The sequence below is a fragment of the Sinocyclocheilus rhinocerous genome, unplaced genomic scaffold, assembly GCF_001515625.1.
Source record: "Sinocyclocheilus rhinocerous isolate Xijiao unplaced genomic scaffold, SAMN03320098_v1.1 scaffold395, whole genome shotgun sequence".
NCBI lineage: Eukaryota > Metazoa > Chordata > Actinopteri > Cypriniformes > Cyprinidae > Sinocyclocheilus > Sinocyclocheilus rhinocerous.
The window spans coordinates 215983-242956 of record NW_015660890.1 but is presented as its reverse complement, the minus strand read 5'-3'; the positions used below and the strand labels follow the sequence as shown (position 1 = coordinate 242956).

Below are 26974 nucleotides of genomic sequence, written 5' to 3'. Positions count from 1 at the left end.
TTGATCCTCAAATCACTTCATCCAACAAAGAATACAAAACAAAAAGTCAACAACAGAAGAAAGGGCTCCTAAAAGTGGTAAACTAAAAGAACATGGCTGCCACACTCTTCTCGTACACCAGTAATTAACTACATAATTGTGTTTGAGAGTGTAAATGAGTGCGGATCGGAAGAGAGGGAGAAGGACAGGGACAGATGAGGGAAGTACAGTAATATTTTATGCAGATGGCTTATAAACAGTAGCACCCACATCTTTGTGCAAATTGACCAACCGGAGGAGTGGCAAGTGTGAGGATTTTTCTCCTCAGTTGGCAGAGTTCAACTGCTAGTTAAATGTGTAAACCACAGCAACACCTACTGTTCCAGTTTACCAAACACAACAAACCAGTCAAGCTAGTTACCAGATAATTTTTTGACACAATATAATCTCAACATTTGCTTGATTATATGACAATCTTGGGGATCTTAAAATGAGAAATGAGAAAAATAACTATATTCACAGTAGATATGCTCAGATTACTTTTAGTAATTTGGTTGTACTAGAAGAAAATTTCACACTTTTACTGGGAACAGAAAATGTTCCCAGGTCATTATGGTCAGGGACACACTGCTTTTTAAGGCCCATAAACACTAGCTTTGTTTTTGCCAATGTGTCACGTTATTACTTTAAGTTGTAGACTTGCCTATAACTGGGGATCAGACAAATTCACCAGTTTAGCAGTCTGCATTAAAACATGTTTAATAACAATTTAATTTATGTTAAAAGCCCTTAGGTAGCATATTTTGCTCATATTGTTCTAAAATGAAAGACTTGATGGGAATTAAATCCCAAATGAGTAATTGCACAATACATAACCAAATCATGGCAAAGAAACATTGTTACGTCTTGAATTCACAAACTGATCAGCATGAAATGATCGACTGATGCGGAGTTATCATTTACAAAAGGTAACAAATAAATTCCTACAACCCATAGCATTTCAAATCCTCTGGTTAAACGAAACAGTTATTCTACATACAGTCTTAATGATGATTTATTCATAATAGACAAAAAAGGTCCGTCCGTAATTATGAAATTCTTAAATAACGGACCATGAACTAGTCCAAAGATTATGTGTTTATAACTCACAAATCACAAGTTATACCATGGGGAAAAAAGAGTAACTACGTTCATGTTAGGGTATTGGTTGATAGTTGACAAATAAAATAACAAATATAAAGTAAGACCAAATATGACACAATCTCACAGGGCATAAGACAAGTATATCTCACCTTATTCTCATACATTCTTCTTTTTTGAATATATAACTCCATATATATCATATACATATAAAATTGAATGTAGTGACTGAAAATATCTATCTTTAACAAATTTTAGATGGCGGCAGTATTACCTCAAGGCCACACTTGTATTGTATTGGGAGAAGTTTTATTCTCCTGGTTTAGGGCAGATTGTCAGATCCTTTCTTACTTGGACATGTTGCATTCACATGCCAAGTCCAGTTACTGCAACGCATCTTATAATCACCATTAACATGGCTGTCTACTATTGAGTTGCAAGATGGTCGGTGAACATACTGTAAATTCCGGGCACTTGGAAGCATTGGCATTGTTTACAGGAGAGGTTTCTGCTCTTTCCTTTCCCTTTGCACTCAAGTTGACACTGCTTTCTAAAATTCAGAAGTCTCTCTCCTGGAAGCAGGAAATGCACACAAATCCAGATGGTGAAGATATTCTCAGACTTCCTCTGATAATGTGAGAGCAGTCTGTATGTTTGCCACACCTTCATCATCATTTGATTGTAAAACATGGCACGTGAAGGAAATGGCTGCTTGCTGGCTATATCATTTGTTATTGTGCAGAAGACCCAGTTAAAAACATGGCCAGTTTGATTTTCTTAGACCTGTAGCTGTAAATAGTAGATATTGCGCAGTAGGTCCACACTCCTGTACAGCATGTTATTTTTACTCTTAGTAGGTGGCAAACTAGTGAAGAAACATGGTGGGTTTTGTGGGAGTTAAATCGTTGGTGCTTGGGTAAAATCTATATTATATAAGGGCTGAGCAATGCTAAAAAAAATGTGGGTTGGAAACTATGGTGTTAGACTTCGGAATAACTTGAAATTTTAATAGTAAAAATTTATTTTGTGATGGGACTATATCCTGCATTTTGGCTCTCCTCAACTCTCCAGCAGCTGCTTCAGTGCACGTTCAATGTTCATTCGGTGTCCCACCCGCGTCACCCCTAATTCTGCCAGATCGTCCTTGGTCAGTGCAGGAAGGTGGGCGCCTTCAATCTCGTGCTCCAAAAAACGGGCACGATGTTCTCCTAGTCCCACACTCTCTAGCCACTCTCCCACATCATACTTACTCCACAGTGCTAGGGGGCGCTGTCTGAATGGCCGCAGGGCCAGGAGAGGGGCTCCCAGTACCGGTGAAGGACAGGGGGAGGCGCATGGAGAGGGGGATGGAGAACGGCTGCGGGCTCGAGCGCTGGCGCTCCTCATGACGAAACGCACCTCCTTGGGCTCCTGGGGCAAACTTAGACTAGAAGACTTGAGGATTGTGTGATGATGGTGATGAGGGCCGAATGTACGGACAGGCCCCAGCGGTTCACTTCGTTCTGGTGTGGCTCCAGGGCTTGGAGTCCTACGGGTCACTGGGTATCGAATGCCAGGACGGATTGTGAAGGTGGTGCCGTAACTCCGCTGAGAGATGGTGTGAAGCTCCCCTAAACTACTAAAGAGTCTAAGAGAGAGAGTGAAAACATAAAAGACAATTAAAGGAAAAATATGAAAGAGGAAGATGTAGCGGAAGCAAAAAAGAAAACAAAGGTAGAGTTTTAACTACAGTACTTTTAGGAAACTACTGGGATGCTAATGTGAGAGAAAAGGAAAGTGGATCCAATGCTGTAAGCATTGGGGTTTAAATAGTGCAGAGCATGCAGAAAACTTAATGCAATAAAATTAGTTAGAGCAGTTAATATAAAACTGGAGTCCTCAGAATGGGTATAAAAATGGTGCATTAGCATTTCACAGTATTTCCACCACAGCATGCAATCAGTATTCATTTTGTAAACATCCGAAATTTGCTGCAATAAACTTACCACAATCAATGCAGCAATACAAACTAAATGTAGATTCAACATTTGTTTCATTTACTTTTTATGAAAAAGCAATTTGATTGTCCCTCAGCGGTACACTGAAAATTCCAGTTTCGTTGCGCAAAGACAGACAGAAGCTGAAATGCCTCAGTTACTGCATAATGAACTACCATAAGCCTTTAATACAAGCCCACAGTAGCATTTGCAGCTTGAATAACGGCTGCAGTAAAGGGTTTAGTGAAAGTTAGTTAGACAAGGAGTTGTTTTTACCCACAGAGCTAAAAACCTACGATTTACTCTCTTCTCCATTCTCCTCACATCTGCAAGGACATACAGACACACACACACGTGTGTTATGGATAGGCAGTTTTAACCAGGTGTGTGGCTAAGGGTGTCAAAAGTCAAGTGGGTGTATTGCTAAATGATATTGAAAGTTGTGCTGTGATTCATGCAGGTGTGCAAAATGTGCTGCTGTTGTTAAGTTGGTGCAGTTTTTAACAGGTATTTCCTACCTGGCGCCTCCCACAGGTGATCTCCTGCCAGGGTCAAGAGGTGCTCCCATCGGTGGCTCCTCCCCCAGAGAATGAGTGTCTTTGCTTAGCAACTCTGCCCCCATAGCAGCAGGCCGACTTTCATCAGACCCACCCATCTGGCCCCGGGGCTCCTCCCCCCAGAGTTTGGAACGTCTTTGGAATAGGTAGCGTGGACGGCTGGGGCCTGTGCTGGGTGGGTGTGGAAGCAGCTCACTGTCTGATGACTGTTTAAGCAGTGGGTCCCTGAGATGGGCGGGGCGACCACGCCCCACCCCAGAACGTGGTTTGCTAGCATGAGCAGAGTCTGTGCTCTCTGAAGACAAAGTGGACATGCTGGAGACTGTGGAAACAGTACTGGTGGTCTCCATATGTGGGTCTTCAACCCCAGAGTCTGCCGTAGAATCGCTTGCTTTTCCAGAGGAGGTCTTTGCAATGGATGGCCGTGATCCGCTAGGTGAAATGCTTAGAGTGGCTTTGGGTGTTTCTTTAATTAGAAGGCCATTAGAGAAGGGTTGAGGGGGCGGCACGAGGCCTATCTTCCGAAGCTCCTCTCTGGTTTCCTCATCACTAGACGAGAGCAACGCAGGGGGAAGTGTCACTGTGTAAGGCTCCGCGTCCTCCTCTGAGCTCATAGTCAGACTTCGAGCAGTCAGATTTGAGAGGGTAGGGGCAGGGGAAGGTAGAGTGGGTGGGACTGCCGGTGGGGTATGTTCTGTATCCATCAGCGCAGGTTGGACACCTTGCACGCTGGGTGGGACAAGTACCTCTTCCAGGCTTCGTCCAGACCCAGGGCTACCGCTAGTCACTTGGCTTGCCGTTTCTGTGATGCTGACCGGTTCATCTCTCCAGGAATTAGATGGAGGAGCCTCAAGAGGAGCAGGTGGTGTTGCTCCTCCTTCTGTCTCTGGCCTTTCAACTGCTCGACCTTGAGTGGGCGAAGGTGTGGGCGAAGGCGTAGGAGTGGGAGTATTCCGGCCACTAAGGGCACGTTCTCGTGCAGCCAGTGCAAGTGCTAGAGGTGAGGAAGGATCCAGTGGTCGACCTGTTAGAGGGTGTATAAAAGTGGTTCCCCCTGGTGGTGGGCCAGGGGAAAGCATTGGTGCAGGTGGAGGCAACTCGGCCAACTCATCCACTGAGTGGGACTGAGAAAGTAACGGGGTTGTTTGCGGCTCAGTCGCGCCCCCTTCTACAGATAGGAAAACGCTGGGTCTGCGTCGGGCCCCTGGAGGCGTAATTCTAGCTCGCTCAGAGAGAACCTGCTGTTGGAACTGCTCTGCTCGGCTACTGTGGGGAATTCGTAACCCTCCCAAAGGAGAGGGGTCTCTACTAGTCTGAGTAACGGCTCCCTCCTCAACTGGTCCTTGTTTGACTAGTGGGCTCTTTCTACGCTGCGGCTTGGTTGGAGTATAGACTGCACTTAGACGACCTACGTTAGCATACGGATTCTCCACAGGTGGTCCACGCCTACGACCACGTTCAGGTGGAACCGCTCCAGAGGTAGGCGTTTGTGGTCTTGCAATAAGGGCAGGCTCCACTGGCAAATGGGTGGTGTCCTGAAGAATGATCATGGAGCGTGTTTTTCGCTGGCGGTCTGTCGTGACTGGGCCATGGAGTTTGGGCTCCGCCCCCGGGCGGAAGCTTGAACGGCTCTGGTTGGCAGCGCGAGAAGGGGGCGGAGGTGGAAGAAAGGACGGAGGGGGCCCTGAATCTAGGAAGTAGGGAGTTGGAGGTGGTGGAGGAGCTGTCTGTGGAGGGGGTGGAATACTATCTTGTCTAAAGCTGTCAGTCATCGAGGAGCTTCTCGGAAAGCGATGCTCTCCAATCAGGGCTGAGATTCTTTCATCTTCAGGAGCACCTGTAAAACAGTTCTCGGTGAGACTGTGGGTGTACAAAGATTAGAACTCTGGTGATCATTGTGTTTTAATAGCCCTTTTTATATCATTGGTTTATGTTTATGAAAAGACAGAATTTGTGAGAATGTTTGTATTTGTGTATGTGCCAATGACACATTACCAAATGACTTGGTTCTTGACATTCCCCGAGGCAGCTGCATGTGACTTTTGTCCACAGCCAGGGAACTTATTTGCAAACCCTGCCTCTCTAACAGAGACTACACACAAACAAAAACAATACGTGATCAAATACTGGCCAGAATTCAGTTACTGTCAGAACAACAAACAAATCACAGATTCTGATTAATCAGCTATCAAAGAAATAAACAGAATCATTTTTTTTTAACCTAAAGACAATATGCATTATAAACAAAAACTGATCAGCAGCCAAATCTTTACTGACACAATTTGGCTACTGTACTATAGTAGTGATATATGCACCATCTGTTGCATACAATGCATAGTATGTCAGAAACTACATATTGCCATATATAACAAGTGCTCTTGTATTTAGTTTTAATGAAAACATAATGATAACTTTTATATTATTATAATATATTAAAAACACTTAAAAGTACACCATTTTTTAAAATGGTGTATGTTTATGTGTATCAGACTAACATTGATCTCAGCCTGTGTGATGCGGCGACTTGTTGGTCTCTGTTTCACAGTGGCTGCTCTGGAGTCTGAATCCGCAGGACGTGGCCTCATCACTACAACCGGTTCTTTGGGCGAACTCAACATCTCATCCAACTTCTCTGTGAGGGATACACACAGATGCACACACATACAGAAACACTTAATACACACTCCTGACCAATATTCCAGTCCTTCCTCTGATCAAATCAAAAAAGACCAAACACAGTCACCAGGTGCACCAAAAAATACAAGTACACAGATCCCAAGTGTATAATATACATAGTCTCAAGGAACGCAAAAACAAATATACAGTCACAAATACATCACAAAACACATACATAATAGCGGTCTACAATCCACAAAAAACAAACAAACACATACACATACTTTGACTTTACAATTTTTCGCAGTCACAGGCAACAACACACAAGCTAAAAAAACAGGTTAGATAAATCCATCCATGACATCACATGCTAATCAGCATATAGAACCAGTAAAGGACATCATCAACGTGAGACTGGTTTCATATCTTACCTCCCCTCCTTCTCCTTGACGCTTGTGGACAAGAAGGACAAATCTATAGTTCCTGGTTTAGCTCATAGATTGCGTATTAGATGGTCAATATTCATTAGCAATGAATGAGCAAAGCTATCACTGCACAATCATTCAAACTCCTTTCACTGCTGTATTTTTCTCACGGAAAGACATTAATTTGCACGTATTTCTCAATTAGTGTTCCTGGAAAAAAGGATCCAACATGTGCCTATGCCCTCAAAGATAATGATAACATCTGTTTTAACTTAACTTATCTGAGACCTAGCATAACACAAGGAGGTGTGTGCATCCGTGTTTGTATGAGCATCTGTCTTACCCAGCTCCTCCAGTTCTGCAGTCATGCTTTTTGAGCGCAGGGTCAGGCTGGTGCTTGGGTCTCTCTTGGGAGGTGGTGGGGCTAATTAATTGTCAGAAAGAACAAGAAATGCGATATTTAGATTTTGCAGGATTCTCTAATTCTTGATGTCCAGTCAAACAAAAAGAAAAATGCATGGTGTGCATGCATTAATGAAGAGAGGACAAGAACCTTTCTTGCGGACGACGTCTCCAGTGTCAGGTTTGCGTGTGACAGACACCACCTTCATTACTAGCCGACTTCCACCTTGCCGAATCAGTGATACCACCTGCCTATGTCCCACCTTTACTACGCTCACCCCATTTACCTGACAAATGTGCGGAGAATTAGAGAAAGATGTAACACATAGCCGGTAGAAATCCAGCAGAAGCATGATGACATTCTTTAGTCTAAAAACGTCAGCATGAAATTAAAATTCACCCAATCTGTTTTCTAAATGCATGCTATTGATCTTATTGTGAATGATGATTTTTTTTTTTTAATTGAGCTTGTCATTTTTAATCAAACGGCAGACTTCTCTGGTGACGTATGAGACTTCTCAGATAATAGTCAAATAATTAAATGTTTTCTTTTTTCTTTTTGTTAATTACAATGATTAATTTAGGCCAGTTTTTGAATATATGGTTTGAAAATCACTGCTTTAGCAAAGAAAAAGTTGTGTGTGTGTGTGTGTATAAATCAAAAGGTTTTTTAACCTCTATGAGGAAATCTCCAGTCCTTAACCCTGCCCTCCATGCCACCCCTTCCAGGTCCACAGACTCCAGGTATTGCAGGGCAGGAAAAGCAGGAGTAGGTGTGAACTCTTCTATGGGCGTCTCAGCTGACAAGAAAGAGCAGTTAATTACTGCATTTGTATGTGAATGTTATTCGTGCAAACATACATGCATGTGAGTGTGTTTCAGACCTTTAGCTCCCCGAAGCACAAAGCCGAATCCTTCGCTGTCTCTCTTCTGCAACGTTGCACTTTTTTCTTCTATAACATAATCACTGTGAATTTATAGAAGTCAATAGTCAGATGTGCTGCACTGCCAGAACTCACTGTCTTCATAGATTCCCCCTCCCATACCCATAATCCCCTACACTGGCACCATATTTTATTTTATTCAGGATGAAGGAGAGAGAAAGGCAATGGTTGGAAAAGCACAATACCATTCTACTCATATTATTTCTGCAGTATACTGTGCACAGTAATGCATGGAACACTCAGATGATATTTACATATATATATATATATATATATTTATTTATATGGTTGAATATATACCTGTAAGAGGTATAGTTGTCGTAGGAGCCAACAGTGTAGTGCCTGAAAAGTCTCTTGGTGCGATCCTCTCTTGTCTCTGAGAAACAGATGAGTGGGCATATCAATAACAATAAGATCTGAACATTAAACTGCAGAATACTTAAAAATAATGCTGTTAAATGCTCTGAATGCAGGTGTGTGTATGTGCACACTGACCAAGTCGTGGGTCATATTGTCTCATCTGGACTTCCTCTACACAGTGGGCAGGAAACCAGCCAGTTCGTCCTTTAACTGAGCCTTCCCAGAATCCACCTTCACCTATGCTTAGCACTAGTGGAGACACGTATAAACTGTTATATGCTGTATTTCGGATATTTAACTCATTTATGGATGTTTATTCAACTGCAGGCATTTATTTTCCCAGATATTAAAACTTTTTTTTTTATTATTTATTTATTTATTTACTTGAATATTATGTTAAATCTGTCTTGGTAGGCACTTTTTACCAAGTCTTCATCTCATTTGTTACTTTTTCAAATGCCTTCAAGTGTAAATATTATTGTTTTACTAAATTTAAGGGGGTCTGAATACTTTCCGTACCCACTGTATATATATAAAATAGTTATGCATTAATATATATAAGACAGTCTGCAATTTTATTCCTAATTTGTTCATGATGGTTCAATTCTCCTGTAATGCATGTATATTCACTACTGAACACTGTGAGTAGACATAGTAGCCCATAGTTGAATAAATATTCAGAATGTCACAGATTGTAGCAAACGCCAGCATAAAAATAACGTGATCTTTTTGCTGCATCTCACACAGAGAGGCTGGCTGACTGACCTTTGACCCTCTCTCCTCGGTTGAGTGTGATCTCACCCTCGCCCTGTGGAGTGTGGGAGCTGACAGCGATGAAGGTTCGGCCGGGCACCGCACTGTACAGCCGTCGCTTGGGCCCTCGAGACATGGCTGGAGGACTCGGCTCTCTCTGTACAGGACTGCCAGGGCTGCGGTGTGCAAACACGTGTGCAGAAATGATTAACAACCAACTCTGAGGTGGATATTGTCTTTTTTTGTCAGGTAATCAATGCTTTATTAATTATTATTATTTATTTAAACTGAACTTCAATCACCATGCGTTTTCGTTGAATGGGGGAAAAACTTTTTTGGATTTTTTCAGAAATAAGTCAAATTAAATATAAATTAAAATGATAAATAATTACATCAAAAATGAAATTAAAATTAAATGGGGAAAAAAACTTTTTCATGAAGTGAAGTGTAAATAAATGAATTAAATGTAAATAAACAACCAACTCTGAGGTGGCTATTGTCTTTTTTTTGTCAGGTAATCAATGCTTTATTAATTATTATTATTTATTTAAACTGAACTTCAATCACCATGCGTTTTCGTTGAATGGGGGAAAAACTTTTTTGGATTTTTTCAGAAATAAGTCAAATTAAATATAAATTAAAATGATAAATAATTACATCAAAAATGAAATTAAAATTAAATGGGAAAAAAAAAAACCCAAAAAGAGCAGTCAGGGCATGTTGCTAAATGTATGTAATTTTGTGAAAAAAAATACAAATCAAGGATGACTCCTTGGATGAAGTGAAGTGTAAATAAATGAATTAAATGTAAATAATTGAAATTTAAAAAACTGAAAATAAAGCAACAATTAAATAAATATGACATCTAATTTTATGGAAAAGAGCAGTCTGGGCATGTTGCTAAATATCTAATTTTGTGTTCAAATAGAAAAAGCAAAAAAGAAAATAACACATTGGTTTGATGGAACCTCTGCTTAATATAAATCAAGGACAGCTCCGCACCTGAGGTGTCCTCCTGAGCGGGTGTGTCTCCTGAGGCTGCGCGTGTGAATGTGAGCAGCCTGGGGGCTGCGCTGGGACGGGGTGGTGTCGTCGGGCTCCAGCGGGGGCAGGCTGCGAAGTGAGGGGGCCGGAGAGGGAGCTGTCAGACTCTCATCTAGAGCATTATCACTGGCCGATCGCATCAGAGAGCGACGTGGGGATACGCAGACTGCACGCCGCCGGGACGAATAAGAAGGGGTCTCCCTGAAAGGCACTTTTACAGGAAGATGGCGACACATAAATAGTTATGCATACTTTACATAAAAACACACAGAGCCTAGCGATATTTATATTGCTGTAGTCAATTTGATTTCCATGCTTGTAATATAAAACCATGTAAATTTGTGGAAGATATCAGACATGCACATAACAAAAGATTCACACCACACACACCAATTATGGAAAAGGAAATATGTATTTGTGCTGTAACACAATTTGGCTCTTACTGCTGCACATTATATTTATTAAAGTGCACTTTTATCTTTAAAAATATATATTTACATCCGAGAACCATTTGGAAATTGCAGTCCTTTTAATATCCAGTTGTTTAATATCCCGCTGTGTCATTCAAACTAAGCAACTTTTTAAAAGCGCCACAGAAACAGTGCTATTTTCTTCCATCCCAAGTCGATTTTTCCAGGAAATTGTATTTTAATACGTACCTGGATCAAATTCAGCTACGGTGTAGTTGCCTAAATCATCGAAAAATCATGCAGAAACATTAAATGACCCGCTAGACCAGAAAGACCACTGTAATGGATTCTCGAAGAATCCTATCAGTTGTGAATAAAACCCATTTTCGCCTGTCGAATGGATCAAGAACACTCTCCAGGAGGCTGGTATAGATATGTCCAATCTATCATGAAGAAAAAGACTAGCAGAACAGATTAACCTGTATCAGGCTGAGATAGAGAGGAATCACTCATAACCTGAAGACTAGCACCCCATCTGTGAACCACGGTGTTAGAACGGCTTAAGATGTGTATGGCTGCTGTTTAAGATTATAATACGTCCAATTAATTTTGATTGAAATGGTCAGGTGGAGGTCATGTATAGGCTGCAAGTCCTTGATGGTTCATGGTTTACGGATGTAAATATCATAAATAAAGTCAGACTTTAAAGGGGTCATATCAAACCTCAAAAACCTAAAACATATGAAACAAAGTAATTTATGTTTTCATCCACCTTTATAATTAAATGTGCCATTTTGCTACTGTACATTTAACATTTCAAATGTAAATTCTCTTTATAGGTGATGTTGATTTGCAGGTTTTGTGTTAATATACATTTGTTTATAGGTTTAAAAACCACTTGCAGAATCAGTAAGATATTTCAAATTTTTTATGAGAAATAATAAATAAATAAAACGGATAATAAAAATTCTACTAATACTAATTATTATTATTATAAGGAGTGGGCGATACGATCAAAACCTTATATCACGATACGAGTAATTTTATTTCATGATAACGATATATATCACAATATAGTTATTTTTGCTTTAAGATATCTAAATTTTTGATAGCATAGAAATTTCATCATTCTTGCCACCGGTGTCAATATCACAAAAAACTAATACTAGTCTAATAAAAGTCTAAAAAAACAAACCTCAAGCTCACTGAAGACAAGTCAGCAATTAAATTAGAATAAGAAAATAATTACAAACAATAGGACAAAAAACTACAGTAGAACAAATAAATAAGAAATGCTACATACATTGTATTACGTAATCAAATGTATAAAAACACTGCATATTCTTCACTGTGTAAATTAAAACAAATAATACAAAATACTACTTAAAAATAAGAATAAAAAATAAGAATAAATAAATACGAGAAAAATTATAAATTTTTATATAACAACCCTTGGTTCTTAATAGCGTGTGTTGCCTCCTTAAATATCAATGTTTGCTTATATAGTCTTTTGTGATAGTTGTGAATGAGTCGCCGGTTTGTCCCTGTCCCTGCTCTATACTAAATCCATTCAGGTACAGTAAATTCCTGGTTTCCCAGCATGCTCTGAGCAACTGTGCTTGAGAACTTAAACATGTAATAAGGTATTGAGTGACTATGAGTCATGCACAACTATCACAACAGGTGACAGTCACTGATGCTTGAGGAGGCAATACACAGTGCAGTCTTGAGAAATATATTTAAATGTTACTATAAATAAATAAAAAACAAAATGCTATTTTATTCTCCTTATTTTTATACATTCTGCAAAACAAATCTTATGAACAATGGCAAAATGTGAACTTATGAATGCAACTGTATCTGATTTATATGAGAAAGATTTTGCAGTTCTGTTTCGCTAAATGGCCTTTTTAGATTGGGAAGGATGTTTTCAGTTTTGAAAGATACAGCAAGATTTAGTATACTGAATGAAATTTGATTTCTCATGATATGACCACTTTAAACACACAGTTTTGTGTTTAAAGTGGTCATGTGAAGCAAGGATTTGCACTGGTTAGTTAATCAAATACATCATGAAGACCGCACAGGAAGATCAGCACGTGAAACACACACTCAGATTACACAAAAATTACAAACAGATGACTCCCAGATTACATCACACAGAGCATGACTGAGATTTACAAAGAGAAACACACACAAATCATAAAGAGATTAGCCCACATACACTAGACAAATACATCACTTATTGAAAAGTTAGAGTGCTGATAGGAACAGTATCTAGATCTGACTGTCTGAAATGTTAAAAAAAAATCATGCATTTATGGATTGTTTTGACACAGGCTGTGATAAAGTTACTAGATTCACGCTGCTTCGTATGATCAACCACTCTTATGTTGTCATTTCTGCTTTTACTCTGAAAGGAGCACTTGTGCTGCATCCACTAGACTAAATAATAAATCAAGGTTTTATCTGAAATGATACCCAATAATGGGTTTGAATTAGAGTGAACTGATTTCATCTAGACAACCCACGAAAACTTATTATGGTGTTGTGGTGCCGAGTAAATAGACCCAAGATTCAAGCCCTGATGCTTCAAGCAATTCAAACTAAATCCTGATCAACTCACCAACATCTGAGGTTTTATGAATCTTGATGATTTCTGCCAGGTCAAAGTTCCCTGCGATGATAGCAACCTACGAGAAAAAAAAGGATGCAACATAATTTAAGGAATAGGAAAGGAACTAGAGCTGATCCAAAACATCTGAGAGATGTTTCATACCTGAAATGCTGTTTGGTTGTTGTAGTTCTTGATTTCTTTATTTGCTCCTCGAAACAGGAGAACTCTAGCACAGCCTTCCTGTAGATATGGCAGAGAGAATAAATAAAAAGGTGGTGAGTGCAAGAGAAAACATGAGAGGAGATTACAGATATAACACCCTGTAAGTTTTATATGTGATTTGATGCCCAGCTGAGTTTGATAACTATATACAATTGCAGTGAAATACTAGCATATAGGTTACTGCGAAGTATGTATACTGACTACTATATTTTTATTTAAAAAAATGTGAAACAGAATACATCAGAGGTGTGTTCCCTGAGGAAGCAATGAAGGCAGCACATCCTTAATATATTTGGATGAAAACATAATTTATAATAAAACAAATACTAAGAAGAACAAAATCTAATAGTGTGTTCCATATGGCAAAAAAATTAATAAAATTATATATATAATTGTTTTTTTTTGTGGCCAAAATATTTAAAAAATATATGTTGTAAACAGTGAAGTTCAATTAAATGTATTTTTGCAATAGAAAATATAGTTAGTTTTAACCTTCATATACCAAAATTTCAGGGGCAAGAAAATACATATCCAGTTTCACAGTAGTCTACATTTAGGCTAAATGCAAATGTGGATAGAATGAGTCAAATTGGTGGAAATGGACGGATGAACTATACAAACCAAACAACATCAAAATTGTTGCAAACATCAACAGTATTTGTTCAAACTGAAGCATTTACAATTTTTTTTAAGTACAAAATGTATGTTTTAGTCTGACTGAAATTGAACTTGTGCATGTTAATGTACTTGAAAGATGACAGATGATGTTAAAAAACTGCAGTTAATATCACTTCAGGTTCATTTGTCACACCAGCAGAGGAAGCTGGAGTTGGGTACAATTACAGTATTCCACTCAGTTCGCTATAGTTACATTTCACACATTTTGACATATGTAGCAGGTCATCCTCAAATTTTATGCATGAGTGTGCATTGCAAAAATGCACAAGAATGCATACTACATACTGCATAGTGTTTACTTAAAAATTGTAAGAACATACCAAATATTCTGAGAAAGCATCTGATGGAGTTGAGAATGGAGAATGTTTGTATATGTATTTGTGGGTGTGCGTACCTGGTTGTAGAGGGCACACAGGTGTAGTGCTGTGTTTCCTGAGGCATTCTGAGTGCTCATCTCCGCTCCATAGAATAACAGGTGCTCAAGGTGCTGCACGTTTCCATGACGACAAGCCTATGGTACAAAAACACACACATGCGCGCCTCGATCACCCACTGCTACAGGTGTAGCAAACAATAAAAAGGATATATTTAGTCTCGCTGGAGAATGAAACTTTAAGCTACAGGAGATTTTCTTCCCTTTTACGTTTAATGAGAGAGTTATGAGCATCAGACATTACCTGATGGATCTCCTGCCAGCCGTTCTCATCACTGTAGCCCAGCTGGGCGTGATCGTACAACAGCAGCTCGCAGCAGTACGGATCTCCCCCAACCATGGCACTGTGATAGAGGGGGGTGAGCCCACGACTGTCCTTATAGTCTGGAGATGCCCCCAGATCCAACAATGTCTGCAGATAGCACACGAAATATGATGGACATATGTGCACAGACTCCCAACAGCTTGTGATGAGTTGTATAAGGATGAGTCTTTCTTTGGATTGTGCGTGTGGGAGGGAAAGTGCATCAACTCACAGTCAATGCTACATGGTTGTGCGTTTGGACCGCTTTGTGCAGCGCCGTCAGGCCGTCTCTGGTTCTGAAGTCCAGATGGGCTCCTCCGCTCCTCAACACCTTAATCAGATCGGCACAAGTGTCCAGCTGGGCCACGAGAGTGAGAGGAGATTCTGGAAACATCGCACATGCAGAGATGATTAAAAATGCTAAATGTCAAATCCGTTTCAGCGAATAAATGATTGGCTCATTTTGTCGAATGTCCTTGCTGATTAGCTTTGTCCTAAATTTACATTCATTAAAGCATGCTAATCAAGGCAAACTTTAAAGGAATAGTTCACCTATTTTTCATGCCAAATGAAAATTCATGTTGTTCCAACCCCGTATTATTTTGTTTACTCTATGAAACCAAAATGAGATGTTTGGCAAAATGGCCAATTTGCTCTTTTGCACACATTGAAAGTAGATTGTGAAATATGTCTCTAAGCTCCAAAAAGCACCCTAAAAGTATCATAAAAGTAGGTTGTATGACTTCTGAAATTATATGATAGCTTTATGTGAGGAACAGACCAACATTTATACTATTATTCAATCATAATCTTTGCCAAGACTCTCAACCAGTCTTGTTCAAAATGGCACCTATTAGATTTATTATACAAAGTTTGAATTCAGAATCATGAAATATACTGTATATATATATACATATTAGGGGCAAGGGAGGCAGTGCTTCCTCAAAATATTGGATGAGAAAAAAAATGCAGTACAAAAATAAAACAACACCAGTATTACAAAATATAACATTAAAAAGTATATAAATCACATGTTTTTCTAAACAAACACTGTCCAACAGCGACACCAGCAGGTAAAGTTACAGCAGGAGTCCGCATCTCTCTCGCCTCCTCTGAGCACACTGATTTTTAACAGACCCCCTAAAGCACGCCGTGAGTTTAGTGGGGGGTAATTGAGAATGAATGGGAGAAAGTCACGTGAAAAGTGATATGATTGAATATGACTGGTTATGTTCAACTGTTATTGGTTCATGCGATAAATCCCACCTCTTGTGTTTGGGATCTGTCTGAATGAACAATATAATGGCATTAATGGGGAGACTAATAAAAAAGTAAGTAAACAACTCACACACTTAGATATAACCACTCTGACATGTCAAAATAAGACTTGAAATGGCCTAGAAACATGATCTGTGGGAGTTTTTAGTGAGTAATCAGCTTGGTGAAATTTTAGGTAAATCTCTCTCTGTGACCATTGTTTACCGAGCTTTGATGACTGATGATCCGAAAAATTATTTAAAAAAAGTTAATAGTAAACTATTAAACAGAATAGCTGAACATAAGTTCACAAATAAAATAGATTGTTTAAATTGTTACTGCCTCAAGTTCATTTTTTAAAATAACTGTAAAATGCTTAAAACACTACTTGATGAGATTCATACTTGGCTATAATAAACAGAATATTGATTACATTGTTGTAAAAATATAAAATTATTTTTTTTTTTCTGACAGTCTTAAGTAATGTTCATTTAAAGGGATAGTTCACCAAAAAATGAACATTTGATGTTTATCTGCTTACCCCCAGGGCATCTAAGATGTAGGTGACTTTGTTTCTTCAGTAGAACACAATTGAAGATTTGTAACTCAAACCGTTGCAGTCTGTCAGTCTTATAATGGAAGTGAATGGGAATCATGGCTTTGAGACAGCTTTTTTTTGAATGGGAATCATGGCTTTTCATGGCATGGACAAACAAAACCAAATTAAACCCTGCGGCTCGTGACGATACATTGATGTGTAAAGACACGAAACGATCGGTCTGTGCAAGAAACTGAACAGTATTTATATCGTTTTTTACCTCTGATGCACTGCAATGTTTGAACTGTCTGAACTGTCCTGAGCGCGTCCTGAGCGTGACCTCGACAGCCGGCGCGTGACGCGTCTTCTTCTTCTTCTTGCTTGCTACCATTGACACTCCTAATTGAGATTGTAGATAGAGTGTCAATGTGTAATTTGAGAGATAGGTGGCGGTAATGCACTTATAAGTCTGCGATCCGCCGTAAAGCAAGAAGAAGAAGAAGACGCGTCACTAGACTGACAGACTGCAACGGTTTAGTTAAAAATCTTCGTTTGTGTTCTACTGAAGAAACAGTCACCTACATCTTGGATGCCCTGGGGGTAAGCAGATAAACATCAAATTTTCATTTTTAGGTGAACTATCCCTTTAACCAAGAAAATGTGACTGAGACATGAATTTACATTTGATTAAGGACTTTGCCTCCTCGTTTCAGAACACCACCTTATACTCTAAAGTACTCACCCCCACTCTCAGCATCATGAAAGTTGGGGTCCAGCCCTTTCTCCAGGAACCTGCAGACTTTGTCCACACACCTTTGTTGAACATACTCCATAAACTTCTTTAGATTGGCCTGGCAGCAACATAAATGAGTGAAATACTAAGAAGTGACATACTACATTCACAACAGAAAGTTGCTTAGACCATTATTTTTTATTCAGAAATCTTGTTTTTGGAGCAAATGGAGCACATACAAAGAAATTAGCCAAGTGGTTATTCACTTATATTTAAACAAGTCTTAAAGATATAGTATCACAACAGTCCGTACAATTCTAAAAGTGAAAAAATCTAAAATTCTATTTTATTTTGCTGCAAGAAACCTTGACTAGCATAATTGGACGTAGAATAATGAATGCAATCAAACTGTAGGTTATGTTCCTTTTAAAGGCACTGTTAGCAATTCAAATTCTTTTGCTAACTTCTGCCATTTTGCTAACCTGAGCGGCATGCCCTCTCCAAGCCCATCCTTTAAAGACATGTCAGCAAATGCAATGTCAGCAAAATCGAATGCACTAAATGATTCGCAGACAGAGAGCATTTCTAATTAGCTATTTTTTTTTACATTTGGCTTAAAAAAGTATGGGCTGCTCCCATGACTCTTATTTGGCATTTAAACTGTCACAGAGAAACATGCAATTTTCTCAAGACCAAAACAAATAGCTTACAGCATGTTTTAGATAACAAAGTTTTTTAGTTTTTTTTTAATTGGAACGTTTCAGCATTTAGAACAACAGCTTTGTGTATAAAATTATATACTACTGTTGGGTTGGTAAGATTTTTTTTTTATGTTTCTGAAAGAAGTCTTATCCAAGGCTGCATTTATTTGAATAAAAAAAAATAGTAAATGTGACGCATCATTACAATTTAAAATAAATATTTTCTATTTTAATATTTTTAGAATGATATTTATTCCTGTGATGCAAAGCTGAATTTTCAGCAGACAGTACTCCAGTCTTCAGTGTCACGACATCCTTCAGAAATCATTCTAATATGCTGATTTGGTGTTTAAGAAACAGCTGGTCAAAAGAACAGCATTCATTGGAAAAAGAAATATGTTTAAATGTCTTCCACTCTTGATCATTTCAATCCGTCCTTTCTCAATAAAAGTATTCTTTTAAAATAAAATATGTGTACCAACCCCAAACGAACCGTAGAGAACATGAATGTTAAATGTTACCTTGGTATGTAGTTTGGCCAGTTGCTTGTCATCTACATGGCTCTGAGTGTAAACACGCCTCTTGTAACGGAACTGAAGTCACACAAATGAATTAAACCGGTAAATGAAAATAATAGCAACATGACCTAATTATATAATAAGTGAGAACTCAATGTAGGATGCAGAAGGATGTGCACCTCTAGGTACGGTACAGGTGTGACCGTAGGGAATGGATAGTCCCTGAGCAATCTCTCCTCATCAAGGAACTTTCCGGCGCGCCCGTTAAAGGCAGGGAGGTAGAGGCCATAGTTAAGCACATCGGTCAGGCTTTGTGTCAGAGTGACCAGAACTCGCTGCTTACAAACCCACACTGGAGCCTCAAGGTCCAATCGCAGGCATTTCTGAAAACACATATATTACAAACTCGTCATATTCCTACAGTCATGTTGCTTTTATTTTGGGATTTATGCATAATTTATTATACAGATTGACAGAAATTAGGTGATATTTATCAGGATATGTAGAAGGTTGGACTCAAACCTGCATCACCTATATGAGCACCAAGGCTTAAAGTGCCTGGATTACATGAGCTAACTGCTGCGCCGTGGCTCTGACTAGGCCAGGTATAAGTTTAATTATTCATGCACAATTTGAATCTTGCTCCGTCATCAATTGTCTTGAAATGCCACAATATTTACTGCAGCAAATAGTTCAAAACTATAAAAAACATGATTATCTGTCCATTAAATAATTCCTCCAAAAGCACCAGGCTTTAGACTTCACTTAATTACACCAAATAATGTTCTTTTTAGCAACATCATATGACCCCTTTAAGAGATCAAGGCCTGCACTATTTGTTCTTGAACGTTTATTCATAATCGGTCAATAAGAATGTGCTGAACTCATGGCATCTTCTTACTTAAATTAACTGTAAGTGAAGTGAAATGGTGTTTGTGAGATTTGCATTGTAAAAATAACGCCATTTAAAGAAATAATTTATTATATAAAATAAAATATTATAACGCCATTTAAAGAAATAGTTCACCCAAAAATTCAAATTTACTAATAATGTACTCACCCTCAGGCCATCCAAGATGTACAGAAGTTTGGTTCTATGAACTCATCTACATCTTGAACAGCCTGAGGGTGAAAACATCATGATAATCCACAAGTAATCCTCACGACTCCTGTCCATCAATAATAGTCTTGTGAAGAGAAAAGCTGACTGTTTGTATGAAACAAATCCATCATTAAGGTACTTTAACTTATTTAAATGTCATATTTCTTTTGGACTGTTTTGGCTTACAGTGCTTGATCTGTTTTTGTAATGATTCCAACGAGACAGCTTTTTAACTGGAGAATATTATGGATAGAGGACTCGTATTTTAGCTGGAAGAAACGGTTTGAAGTTAAAAATGTCTTAATGGTGGATTTGTTTATTACAATCACACATCTTTTTACTTCAGAAGACATTAGTTGATGGATGTCATGTGGATTACTGTGATGCTTTTATCAGCTGTTTGGACTCTCATTCTGACGGCACCCATTCACTGCAGAGGATCCATTGGTGAGTAAGTGACGTAATGCTACATTTATCCAAATCTGTTCCAATGAACAAACAAACTACACCTTGGATGGCTTAAGGGTGAGTACATTTTAAGTAAATTTTCATTTTGAAAACTTTTTTGAACTATTCCTTTAATATTTTCTGCTCGCAGGTTTCTATAATATGAGAAGCAGAGGGCGAAAATAAGAACCTTAAAGGGGTTGAACTGCCTCTGTTTTTTATTTTGTATTTTTCTGAGGTCCACTTATAATGTTATCAAGATCACATAAAAAAACCCATCATAATTTAGAAGTAATAAGCTGTTTTCTGTCCTGTTTTTAATCCCCCTCATTAGAACACTCTGTTTGAATAGACGTGTCGGATTGTAGACTCAGAAGTAAATGCCCACTGCTATGATTGGCTAACAGATGTGTATGTTTGACAGCCTACATCCTTCACAGATGGACACTGCTGTGATTTAGGTTAAAAAGCATAAATACTCATATCAAACGATCTGTAATAACAGTCAACGCAATAGTGATCACGTAATAAAAATAGTTACTCACACTTGTGTGGTGCGACATTGAATCCAATGTAATCGACACAGCATCGTCTTTTAGTTTCAGTCTTTCTGAAAATCCTGTCGAATTGTGCCTTGTTTGTAAACGAATCCACAGTAAAATTAAGTGAACAAAGGACCAAGTTCTTGACGTGGTCTGGCACTCTATTAAAAATAAAGTTCATCAAATAAAGTTTATCGTTTTGTTTCTGTGTAGACCTGCTTTCGCCCTTCTCGTTATTTACACTACACGTGCGAATCTGTGGGCGGGGCTAAACAGGCAGCGATGTAGAAGCAGGCGTTGATGATCTTCTGTGGAGGCGGTGCTTATCCACACTATTACATCATAGAGTAGAACGTTCCAAAAGGTGTGGTTTTGGCAGCCTGCCTTCAATATAAGCTGTTTTTATACTAATGAGAAAGTTTTGAGTTCTGAAACTTACAGAATGTTTTTATAGCACAATGACCTCTTATATGTCAAAAGATCAGGGGAATTTTAATTTCATGACCCCTTTAATAGAGGTGCAAAATACAAAACTCAACTTCAAAGTACCCCCGTCGGACACCGACAGAAAGCAGGGAGTTACGCTGGATGCCGAAACGACTGTAAGCAGAGAAAGGTATGTCTGCAGTTTTGTGTTTGACAGGATTATGTAAACATGTTCCACATAACAACAATTAGAAGTGCAAATTTATTCGGCAATTAAACTCCAAGTCCACTTTTGGATGACACCATATATGCAATCGACATGCATGGGGCATCTTTCAGCACAAGTGACTGTGGATCCCTGTGCAGAAACATGCGTGCATGTAGACTACATGCTGTAAGCCTCTGTCACACACCCCTTACTCCCACGCAGAATCAACAACTCGGTCTGTACCAATCACTGCCACTCTCTACTCCTGTGCTGCAGTGCAGCCATTTCAAAGAAAAGAGCGACCCTGCATATGCATATGAGGAGCGCTCACCGTTTGCTGCAGATCAGGGATTCCGATGCGGATGACAACTGCATTTCCGTGGAGATCCTCCATAGGTTCGGAGGTAGATTTAGTCCCAGGAGAGGCCCGAATGCTGTCATCTCCGTGATTACCGTTGGTAGGGGTGTGTTGTTGCCACGGCTGGTCGAGAGCCTCATGTTTGCCGTCGGCAGGTGGACTGATAGGCATGCTCCGGGAGAGTGTGTATGTGTGTGAGTGTGTGTGCGTTCTGCTCAACACGCCGGCCTCACAACCCTACAAGACAACATGCACCTGTCAAACTCATTCTAATGTACTGTTTAGGGTGTTTTTTGGGAGATCTGATATTAGATTACCTGCATACTAGTAAGAAGCATATGCTCAAAGTGTGCATTTGTGGCTCATAATGTCAAAGTGTCACGTCTTTACGTAAGCATGGAGATGACATTTTACCACAAATCAAGATAAAATAACGGGATGAGAGAGTTTGACAGAGACAGTGAGAAAAGAGAGAGAGAGAGAGAGGAACTCCATTGGTTGTGAGTGGTTGCCATGGACACTGTGAAGCAGATCCACTTGGGAATAATGGAAATTGAGGGAACCCTGCATCCCAAGTTACCATGGCAACTCAGCACTTTGCTTGTTCTGGTGCGCTACCACTTCCTCTTTAGAGACAGCTGTGCAAAATCACACACACGCTCACTGTAGTCCCTCCGTTTGGAGCATCGCAAGCAACAAACCACCGGCTCTCTTGAACTCTTGACACCCATTTTAAATACTTAACCCTCTGAAGCATGATTATGTGCACTACAAAAAGTCTTTTTAACCATTCAGGGTGTGATGTTGCATCCAAAGCATCATAGGCAATTACTTTAGACCGTGTCCTGTTTATATGTTATTGTGCAATTTATATATGACAACATTCCCAGCAATGTTTGGTTCACACATCAAATTTTGATTATAAAAATAATGCCTAAATAAAAGTACGGTATGTATTGGTTTTCAAATAAATAACCTAAGAGAATCCATACACTAACGTTAGAGGAACGTTCTGTGTTTGCCTGGTACAGTCAACATGTCTGATTTACCTACTGTATGACTATTATCTTGTTTTGATGAAATATAAACACTTGGAATTATTATGTGTTATTGTTTTGAAGTAAAAAGATTCATTTTGTATGCTTCAAAGGGATAAATACCTTGCATGTTTTCAGCCACACTAAGAATCAGTGGAGGAATATGCCTCATTCTTTTACCATACTATTATCACAGCCGGCCACATGTAGCCGTCCACCTACTCACTCATTCCAATGCAATCACACACAAGCTAAAACATTTCAGACACTCTTGACTATTGTCCACAGAGACAGAAGGGAAGTCCTCTATTACGTAACAGACATTGTCACAGAGAACATTAGATGGAAAATCCCTGTAAAGAGCAAGTATCATTTGCATCAGCATTGTTAAACTATACTGTACGAACAGCAGAAACCTAACTAAGATCTGAGATGTTATGATTCAACTGAATTAAAATACCGAAATATAAAGGTCTGTGATCACTAATAATCAATTACATGAAATGATATAGAGATTATTTTAGGCAGTACTCTTTTGAAAAATAAATAGACTAAAATTAATTTGAAATACATTTATTTCAGGCTAAGTATACTACAAATACATTTACATATTTATGTACTTAATAAAAATACCCCGCAATTGTACTTTTTGAATACTAAACTGGTATACTTAAATTAAGCACAAAACTAATTTTGTGCTTAATGCACTTTAATTGTGCGGAAGTAGTGCTGAAGTCCAATTAAAGATAAACTGAAGGATATTTGATTGTGCTAAAGTGGAACTATTGCAAATATACTTTAGGTACACTTTAAATATCTTGCATTTAAAGACCGATATTATTCAAAGATCATACAATCCTCATCGATAGTGACATTAAAACACATTTTAGGCTTAATATTAAGGAATGTGCATTGTGCACAAGTAGTACTCCAAATAAAGTTTAATTATAATTTTTATATCAGTGAGTCTCAAGCGATATGTCAGTAAATATGTTAACAGATTTGAACTATATGCTTAGTATGAAATAAATGTATTTTAAATATATTACTTTTTTTATTAGGGTAGTTGTAACCAAATGTTGTTTTCAGAAGAAATCATAACAAAAGTTCCCATGATGTCTCATGAAGTTCCCAGCCGTTCCCATGATGCTAAGACGTTCTGAGTGGTTTCTAGGAAGTTGTTAAGTGGTTGCTAGGGTGTACTGAGTTATTGCCTACTGGCTCAAGTAGTATCCACCCATAAGGCAAGACATTCTGGCAAGTTTCCTTCCTTAAGTGTAAGCGTTTTAACATCCTGCAGGCAAAATCGTAAGTCTAATCACTTAGAATAGTAACAGCACACTCTCTTTAACGTTCCATGTCACTTATAGTGCAAAACGGACAAATTGCATGCCAAAGTTTAGTATTTAGATATTTAGGGGTTTGTTAAAATCCCCAACAGTAAGTATGAGCAATATTAATATTTCTTTAGCAAACACCACTAACAAGCTAGATGTATTGAAACCAAGGAAACAAGGAGTAGTTCACCTTTGACCTGGACTTCCCATGTGAGGTTCCTGTACATTCGCAGGTATTTCAAACTTTTTTCTGTCTTTATTCCAATGGTTTTCTGCCAGTATTCCACAATGCGCACTTTGTTTTTGTAAAACAGCAGGGCCAAATGTGCCGGCACTCCCTCCGAGGTCTGAGATTTCTGGACACTTGAAGCCCAACCCTGATGCTGAATATTCCCGAGCAGGAAAACCGGGAGGAAATTACAGCAGGAAGGTCTCCAGACCATCTCAACCAAACAAAAGCATTCTTTGAAGACCACCAATAAGCAGCCAAGGTTCAGCATCTCGACCAATCACCAACGTTTCAATAAACACCTCAGGTGAGGCTACGCTTAAATAAATCATTCTGGTTGTAATCAACATCTTTGTCATTCCTAATGTCACTCGATACAGCCTGTTCAAGTGCCACTGTAAATTTAAGATGGATAAAATGTAGCAACAAGAGATTATATGATCCTTTGATTTAATAAATAAGAGATTTTATTTATGCATGGTGCTGGATAATGCATTTATCAAAGCATGTTGCGGTCACACCGAAAAATGATGCAAGTCTGAATGAAGAAATAAAAAAACCTTCCTAAAATCCCATAAATTTTACATACAGAATCAACTCCTACATATTCCCACTTACACACACACACACACACACACACACACACAAATCCGAAGCAGCACTATCATTTCTTTAATCCAGCACTGTTACAGTCTCCAGAAACTTCCACTGGACCTGTTTTCATACGAAGCCCTTCTGGCTTTGTGATTTACTTCCCGTGATCTCAGCCCAACTTCCTGCCCTTCTTCCTGGCTGGATTGGGCTGAGGCTCCTCGGGATGTTTTTGCAGGAAGTATAGGAAAGGCTGCACGCCTCTGATAACTCCACTCTTTCCTCAGGCGATACAAAAATTCACCTCACACACATGAATGTGGAACAGAAATAAAGGCTACTGACACCCACACTCCTTCCTATAAATCTCACACACATACAGTTACAGAGCAGCAACGTTTCTATTTCCACCGCACATTAGAAGGGCCTCTAACGCAATTACAATATAGCACTAATATTGTAGTATATTTCTTTAATGCTGAATATATCAATATTTGAAATCACATATGAAGGCGATGTGATAGATGACAGAGGCAAAAAGTCCTGATAGATTTCATTTCCTTTTGATTTCATCAGATCAAGGAGAAATCACATGAGTGTGCTGCTTCTGTTACATAAGCCACACCTTGACGTCTGGATCTGTGGGTAAGAACTTGACTGAAGTTATAAGGTAAAATCTTAAAATCTTTGAGAGGTCTCTCTGAAATATAGTAAATGTATTAATTTGGGTTTTGGGTAGTTTGACAAATAACATGTACATTCATTTTTTTATTTAAAAGAAAATAATTTTAGTTTTTTTTTAATACAGTGGGGACCAAAGTCTTGTCCGTTTTTTTACAAACTCAGCATGTTTTATTAAAAAAGTTTACCTTTTTTTCATTACACATTATATTATCAGTATAACGATTTTAGCAAGAATTTCAGAATGTCTTAGTATTTGGTTTGTCCTTCTTTAGTTTTATCAGCACAAAGGCTGCTTTGTGTCAAACTTTATGATCATGTTCTCCAGCATGATTTGAGATGATCCACAGAGCATCTTGAGCTTCAGTGTAGGAACATGTGACCATCTGTACAGTCACATGATCGATGTCACAAATTTACTTATTGAATTAATTTCTGCACTGTCAGCCATTAATGCAACCAGTGCAAAATCCTAAAATGAATGGTTTAAATTACATATTTAATTACAGATTTTCAAAGATTTTCAGAATCTGTGGACTTTTATGGATGTCAGTTTTAAAAAATATATATTTTAATCATCCCTTGCAGCACACTGAAATAGTCCTGTACTTTGACAAATTATTTTAGAATATACTTTTAAATTTTAACTATATTTTTAAATCTTAAAAGTATAAATATTCAATGTAGTCTCAATTATTATGTCTTAAAAACTAAATAACATGTATAATAATTATGCAAGAATAGAACATTTGAAGTATAGCAACCATAGTGAAGGAAACTGCTTGAAATGTCATGCCAACATCATATTTCCTAAATTTCTTGTACACTACGACTTCGGTTAAGATTGTTCTGACCTTCTGAGACGTTTGCGCAATGAATGCAATTTCAAAGTTTTAAATGCATTATTTAAAATGTATTCTTAATATGCAAGTCATTTAGTTTGGCTTATATTCTCCTACAGTCAAGTTTCAAAGTAGCAACCCCAATTACAAATCCTCCTAAATGCAAAACTTCTGCGTAGAGTAACTACACACTCAGTTTCTCCAACATTCATCATTGCACACGCACTCACTCACAAATCCTCTTTCTCCCTCACTCATTCCCATATGGTTTCCTCCCCCTTTGGGGCTCTTGTCACCTCTGTATACAGATCCAGGGACAGTATGATCAGCCAAAGAGCGCTGTGAGCAATAACGATGTGTATGCGCGTGGGTGTCTCACCTCATCGCCGTCTCTGTTCAGAGCCTCAGTGCATCTCCATATCTCAGTGTGAGAATTCACATGCTAAGAGCTGTCACTGCATCCCAGTTACCACTGCACCTCTCCAAGTCCTCGCTCATCACTATGGCAACCAGAAAAATGGTTCACCAGGAAACTTTGCCTGCTTTTAAAGGGCCAAAGCATAAATC

General features: G+C 38.6%; 1 protein-coding gene and 1 long non-coding RNA gene across 2 annotated transcripts in view; one reads left to right on the top strand and one right to left on the bottom strand.

Annotated features, from left to right (window-relative positions):
• LOC107726002 (uncharacterized) overlaps window positions 1-9223 on the top strand; it is an 18023-nt gene extending 8800 nt beyond the window's left edge. Inside the window, exons 2-3 of the long non-coding RNA XR_001638203.1 lie at window positions 6198-6286; window positions 9147-9223. This is a non-coding gene — a long non-coding RNA (uncharacterized LOC107726002). The remainder of the gene's footprint in view (window positions 1-6197; window positions 6287-9146) is intronic.
• LOC107725995 (SH3 and multiple ankyrin repeat domains protein 3-like) lies at window positions 757-26974 on the bottom strand. The gene is made up of 24 exons (XM_016535447.1): window positions 26787-26974; window positions 21664-21927; window positions 18787-18990; window positions 18611-18682; window positions 17398-17506; window positions 15093-15244; window positions 14801-14968; window positions 14518-14634; window positions 13386-13463; window positions 13233-13299; window positions 10155-10407; window positions 9165-9328; window positions 8535-8648; window positions 8340-8415; window positions 7980-8062; window positions 7771-7895; window positions 7247-7382; window positions 7037-7117; window positions 6700-6720; window positions 6148-6284; window positions 5648-5744; window positions 3614-5489; window positions 3392-3421; window positions 757-2746 (listed from the first exon to the last, which is right to left on the bottom strand). The coding sequence occupies exons 2-24, from the start codon at window positions 21859-21861 to the stop codon at window positions 2179-2181; spliced, it is 4926 nt and encodes a 1641-aa protein (XP_016390933.1). The 5' UTR covers window positions 21862-21927; window positions 26787-26974; the 3' UTR covers window positions 757-2178.

Excerpts from the sequence above, each read along its gene's own strand:
- LOC107725995 (XM_016535447.1), bottom strand. The coding sequence starts at position 21,861 with ATGCCTATCAGTCCACCTGCCGACGGCAAACATGAGGCTCTCGACCAG. Across the intron at positions 7,383-7,770 it reads CTGGAGATTTCCTCATAGAG|GTAAATGGGGTGAGCGTAGT; the intron begins GTTAAAAAACCT and ends CACATTTGTCAG. Across the intron at positions 5,490-5,647 it reads GTCAAGAACCAAGTCATTTG|GTGCTCCTGAAGATGAAAGA; the intron begins GTAATGTGTCAT and ends ACTGTTTTACAG.